A 5,727-nucleotide genomic window follows, 5' to 3' on the forward strand; every position below is an offset into this window, starting at 1 on the left:
CCCCCCCCACCCCTTACCTTCTCAGCTGTAACGCTAAATTTAGCCTTCCTTCTGCCACAACATAATTACACAATTTGCTGCCTTATGTAATCCAGAAGTGCTCTTGGAAAGGGGTTTCAGGTTGTTGCTGCTGTGGGATGTAAATACAAAGCGTTATTGCCATCTAATCCTTTATCTCTGTGTGAAAACTTTTGAATAGTTTGTTGATGCATTTGGTGTTACGGATATTATAGGAAGTACGAGCCAGAGTCTCTTCCAGTAGAAACTGGTATTCAGCATTGGCTTTGCTGTTACCACCGATAGACAGGAGCTGAAAATCTGGTGTCCCATAAAAGTGGGCATTCACTGCAGCTTCTGGGGTTCAGTGGGGCACTGGAGCTTTTATAAATAGGAGAGTTTGGGGTCTGGGCTTTCAGCTCGCTTACCACAAATCCACAATAAAATTGGAAGCTGACTTATTTCTCGGCTGTGGTTCCCCCCCGCCCCCTCCTCCTCCTTCCCAGCTCTCTCCTGTGGAGTTCCCAGAGCCCCGAAGAACGGTGTTGTCTTTGGCAAGGAGTACACGGTGGGAACGAAAGCCGTGTACCATTGCAACCAGGGCTTCCAGCTGCAGCCCGGGGAGGAGCCCAGCGCGGAGTGCCTGCAGGCAGGGCAGTGGAGTAACGGCAACCAGCCCCCGCAGTGCGTGGGTGAGTGTTTGCAGCCGGCGCGGTCCCGCGGGGCATTTTGGAAGTCCTTTCAGTAATGTCTTCCAGCTCTGGCGTGGGCAGCTTTGCCTCACGGGTGCTGTATTTAGGACACCAGGTTTCTACTCCTGTATAACTTGGGTCCGGTGCCCCCTCTCATGGTGTCTTGCTTTCCCACCTGTACCACAGAGATGCTAATGCCGGCCCCCTCCGTACAAAGCTGAAATGCCCTGAAGTGCCCCTGGAGTTAAACACCTATTAACGTCTTTCTGTCTCGTTTCTTTTCCCCGACTCACCACACCTGGTTTTTAGCGGTCACCTGTCCCGATATCAACAGCATTGCGGTTGAGCACGGTCGGTGGCGGCTGACCTACGAGATCCAGTACCACTACAACGCCCAGCTAATGCTCATCTGCGACCCTGGGTACTACTACACAGGCCAGCGGGTCATCAGGTGCCAGGCCAACGGGACGTGGAGCATAGGCGAACCCATGCCGACCTGTAAAAGTAAGAGCAGCGAAGCCGGGGAGCCTCACGGGCTGTCTGGCACGGGATGGGGTTGCTGTTTTCTGTCCGGCGGGTGGGCAAGCTCGGCTGTTGGTGTGCAAACACGCCGAAGCCCTGGTCGCTTTGGCAGCATCTGGGAGCGCGGCTGCGGAGCTGCTCTGCTATAAGAGAGTTTGGATGCAGGGAGAGGTCGTCTGCTGCTCTGATTCTTGGTTTCATCTAAACAACTCTGCAAGAACTCGAGCGCGTTAGCTCATCTGTTGCTGGCGGGTCCCAGCAGCTTGGCTGTCACTGGTGCCAGATGCTCTGAAGTTTGCTTTTAAGAAAGAAAATAAAAAAAAATCTGATTTAAAACCTAACCTCGTCCAATTTTATGCAAACGCCAAGTTTACGAGGGTAACAGTGTCACCTGTAAATCAAAAAACACTCTTGGCAAACAAGCAGCTCGCTCAGTCATTCTGACATGATTGCTGCGCTTTGGTTCTTTTCCTTTGTCAAAGGTGGAGGTTTTTTGCTCTCTAAGTGCGGATAGAGAAAGAAAAACTTCTCCTTCAGAATGGCAGCTTTCACTTCCCTCCTGCCTGCCTTTGTTTCTAGAGATGCAACTGCCGACTTCGGTGACAGATGTAGTTTTCCCCCTGCTAGTTCTTCCGCCAGCTCCGGGAGCGGGAGCCTGACCTCCTTTTATTTCTCCGGCGTTATTGCCACCTAAATTCAAGTGACAGGATCTTGGCAACGCACTAAGGTCAGAAGCACCCAGCCTGAGTCTCTAGATTTCTTGCTGAGTGCGAAAGCCCCAGAGGGGTTGCAGATCTTTAAGGTAGATAAAATAAAGAGCTGAAGTCGGTGGCCGGGAGCTGCATTGCCCCGGGCTCCTGGCCAGGCTCCAGCGGAGCCACGCACACCCGGCTTCCTGCTGGGCGTCCTCTGGGCGCCCGGTCCCACATCGGCTCTGCCCTGGGAGTCTCCGTGTGAGGAGAAGCCGGGTGTCACTTTCTTATTGGAAATCTTGTGCCATTTTGTGGCTTTTCTGGATGTCAGGCTTCCTGGCTGTATCTAGCAAAGGGTTAATAATAGAAATATCCCAGTGTTAAAAAAAGGAAAACACAGGAAGTGTGAAAAACTTCTGTAGTTTCTTCCTAACCAGTCTTGTCTTTAGTATGTCCCTCGCATCCTGAAGCACAAATATTAATAGCACTTATATTTGTCACCTCATGTAACGTGACTCTGAATTGTTGCTATTGCCCATTTAATAGTCTTTCCTACTCATTTCTGACTTCAATGAGAACTCATGGTGGTAAGCATCACTGAGTGCATTTCTTCTAAAAAACACATCTCCCTGCCCATTCTCGCTTACTCTACTTTGGGATCTCTTTTAGTTATCTCATGCGGAGACCTGCCGACTCCGCCCAACGGGAACAAGATCGGCACACTGACCAGCTACGGGGCCACAGCCATCTTCTCCTGCAACACGGGCTACACCCTGGTGGGGTCCCGCGTGCGGGAGTGCATGGCCAACGGACTCTGGAGCGGAGCAGAAGTGAGATGTCTGGGTAGGTGTGGAGCACCCGTGGTGGGGTGGGGGCGATCCTGGTTGTGTTTCAGGAGGGAATAGGAATTTTAGACGCTGATTCAAGAAGGAGCCCAAGCGAGGACTCGGTGCGACTGAAGCGGCAGGGGTTTAAGTAGACATAAAAAGGAAGCAGGCTTTGATTCCTTACTTGCTCAGTAGACGCGAGGTGTTTTGAGATTGGAGAGGAGAGCTTTAAAAATGATATGTTGTTTTTACTCCTGCTCTGGTTTTATCGGTGACTGCAGAGTCCCGAATTCAGCTCCAGCGGGGCGTCAGGGTGATGCGCCATGCCTTCAGGAGGGGCGGGCGCGAGCTCGCGGTGATTCTCCGTGTCGCCCTCCTGCAGCGGGGCACTGCGGTGTTCCCAGTCCCATCGTCAACGGGCAGATCAACGGGGAGAACTACAACTACCGCGGCAGCGTGGTTTATCAGTGCAACCCCGGCTTCCGCCTCATCGGGATGTCCGTGCGCATCTGCCAGCAGGACCACCGCTGGTCCGGGAAGACGCCGGTCTGTGTGCGTAAGTATGTTGTCAGATTCCTTTAGCCCTGATGATGGCCAGAGGACAAAGAGCACACGTAAAGCCCGTTGTTCACGCGCCCAGGCTGCGTACGGTGGCGTTGCACACTCGCAGCGCGTGTGCTGCACGAGCGTGCCCGGGGTTCGCGCGGGGCAGAGCTGAGGTGCGGCGGGAGTGGCAGCGCTGCAGTTTTGGCTGCTTCGCTGCTTCCCTCTGCTTTGTAAATTCCTCTTCTCTGTGGTGGTTTTCACGTGCTGAATTTCTAAGGGATGAGCCCGGCCGAAGTGGGGGGTTCTGGGGACACCACCCTTCGTGGGGACGCGGGGGCTCAAAGGCAGACAGAGCCCCCCCAGGCACACCACAGTTGTCACTGTCTTTGCAACCCATCCTCTGTGCCGGGGCAAAGCCGCTCTTTCTCCTCCTCTGATGCACATTCACAAGTCACCTTGTACAACCTGCTCATTTATCTTTCCAGTAAATAAGCTAATTAAGTAAGTCTCTAGAGCTCTAAGGTGTTAATAAGTTTAAGCATCTTCTTATCAATGGACAGTGTATTTCATATCATGATTCTCCAGTTGTTTGCTTCCAGTCTCTCCTGTCTGGTTTAGAGCCTTCTCTGCCAAGGCACAATAATAACAGCAAGATAGGAAGTAAGGAATGACCTATAAATCAATGCATATGCTGATTCCAGACTGAAAATAAGAAACAGACTTAAGTTGTCAAGGTTAGCAGAGACTCCAAAATTCGGAGGATTTGTAGGATTCCGCATGAGCTTTTTAGGAAAAGAATTATTGGAAAGGCTGTCCGGGGCTCTGTAGGTAGGTTTGATTGCTCTCCTGTCTGAGGAGGCTCTGCTGAAAAAGTTTTAATTCCCTTTTACCTGCCAAGTATATACGTACTAACCTTGGATGGGGAAATCATATTGATAGAGGTCCTCCTGCTGTCAGGCAGATTTACGGAAATGCAGGATTTTCTAAACGTCCATTTTCGTGGCTCATCTTGTTTCTTTTGGGAGGGACTGAACCTGTTAGAACAAAGCAAATGAACATTGCTTGTCTGTGTCTGTCTTTGGGCAGCTGAACCAGTGCAGCGCCGGTTCCTCTGCAGTGCCCTTCTTCGGCTCAGCTCTGTGCTGGCGTCGGACCCTGGCGCCCGAACTCGGCAAGCTTTTGTGCCGAGATCTGGAGAGGTGTCTCACGTGTGGAAGTTGGCCTTGAAGTTACTACGCTCCGTCAGGCCTTATGGACAACATAAATCTGATGTCGTTAAAGCAGAGCACTGTTGGGCTCTGAAATGAGATGCCTCGAGGGTTTATTGCTTCGGAAGAAGCTCGAGGCACTGTGTGTGTTAGCACATTATAATTTCCTATTGTCCTGATATTTTCTCTTTAAACCTGCTACGGTTGCTTCCTCTGTGCAAACGGGTCTTTTTGATCCATGCCAACTGCAGGGAGCCTTTTCTTTTCTGGGACAGAATCCATCACCTGTTTCAAAACATGTATAATCATATTCAGAAGTACCTCAGAAAGTCTGACATCTGCTTCCTGCAGCACCGAAAGGCTATCTCGCTTCATATTTTTTAGACCTGTACCTGTCACCAGCTTGCACAAGGAATAAATTCCCATCCCTGTGGTATAGTCCAGCCCTGGCAGTCAAACGTCTTATGGATCTTTTGTGGGAATTTCATCTTCCCCTCTAGCTTCTGGCTTTGGCAGCTGTACAGCTAAGCTGCTGGACGTTTGCTGATGGACCATTACCCTGTTTCAGCGTGACAATAATCAATATGGCTTTGTCCTCAGCTGTCGGAAGATGTCGCGTTCCTTAAGCAGCCAAAAATGGCTGTATGGCGTACCCTGACATTTCTTTTGCGCGGTGAAACTCGCTGCTCTTCTCAAAGCAGAGGTCTCCAGGCGTCCCTCGCAGCCGGGGCTCTATCCTCCCCGTGTCGCCCGCCTCTGCCCGGGTGCCAGCAGAGTGGCCCGGGCAAAAGCACTGCCAATTTCAGTCTTGTGTGTGCTTCCCGCTGCTCCAGCCTGTGCCTCTGCGCCTTCCCTGGTGCTCTCAGACCTTTAGCCCTTTACCTCGTCGCTGGCCCAAGCTAACATCAGCCACAGGAACAAGAACTACACAAAAATCCTCATTTCGGGGATTTAGAAGTAAAGGTTTTCCCCTGAAGTTTTTCCAGCTTAAAGCAGGAAGATTTAAGCTTTCTAGGCCATGTGTTAGAAACCTGATTTTTCTCATATTTGTGCTCTCTTTTAACTATCCCTCCAGGTGTAACTTTATACTGCAGTGAGCGTACATCTGACTTGCACCAGGGAGAGGGAGGAAAACATCAGGTTTCATGACTGTGTGTGCGATGCCCAGGGTAATGTAAGGCAATAGATTAATAGCAGTAGCTGGGATTTTTGAAGAGAGCTCTAGGGATTTATGGCATAAGTC

At 51.0% G+C, this 5,727-nt stretch overlaps 1 protein-coding gene across 1 annotated transcript in view; it reads left to right on the plus strand.

Moving 5' to 3' along the window:
* CSMD2 (CUB and Sushi multiple domains 2) overlaps positions 1–5,727 on the plus strand; it is a 308,452-nt gene that overhangs the window by 273,435 nt on the left and 29,290 nt on the right. Inside the window, 4 exon segments of the mRNA XM_009890603.1 lie at positions 504–689; positions 999–1,193; positions 2,573–2,746; positions 3,113–3,286. Coding sequence (XP_009888905.1) covers positions 504–689; positions 999–1,193; positions 2,573–2,746; positions 3,113–3,286 — 729 coding nt within the window.

Source organism: Charadrius vociferus, unplaced genomic scaffold (assembly GCF_000708025.1).
Source record: "Charadrius vociferus isolate BGI_N301 unplaced genomic scaffold, ASM70802v2 scaffold1578, whole genome shotgun sequence".
NCBI classification, from domain to species: Eukaryota; Metazoa; Chordata; class Aves; order Charadriiformes; family Charadriidae; genus Charadrius; species Charadrius vociferus.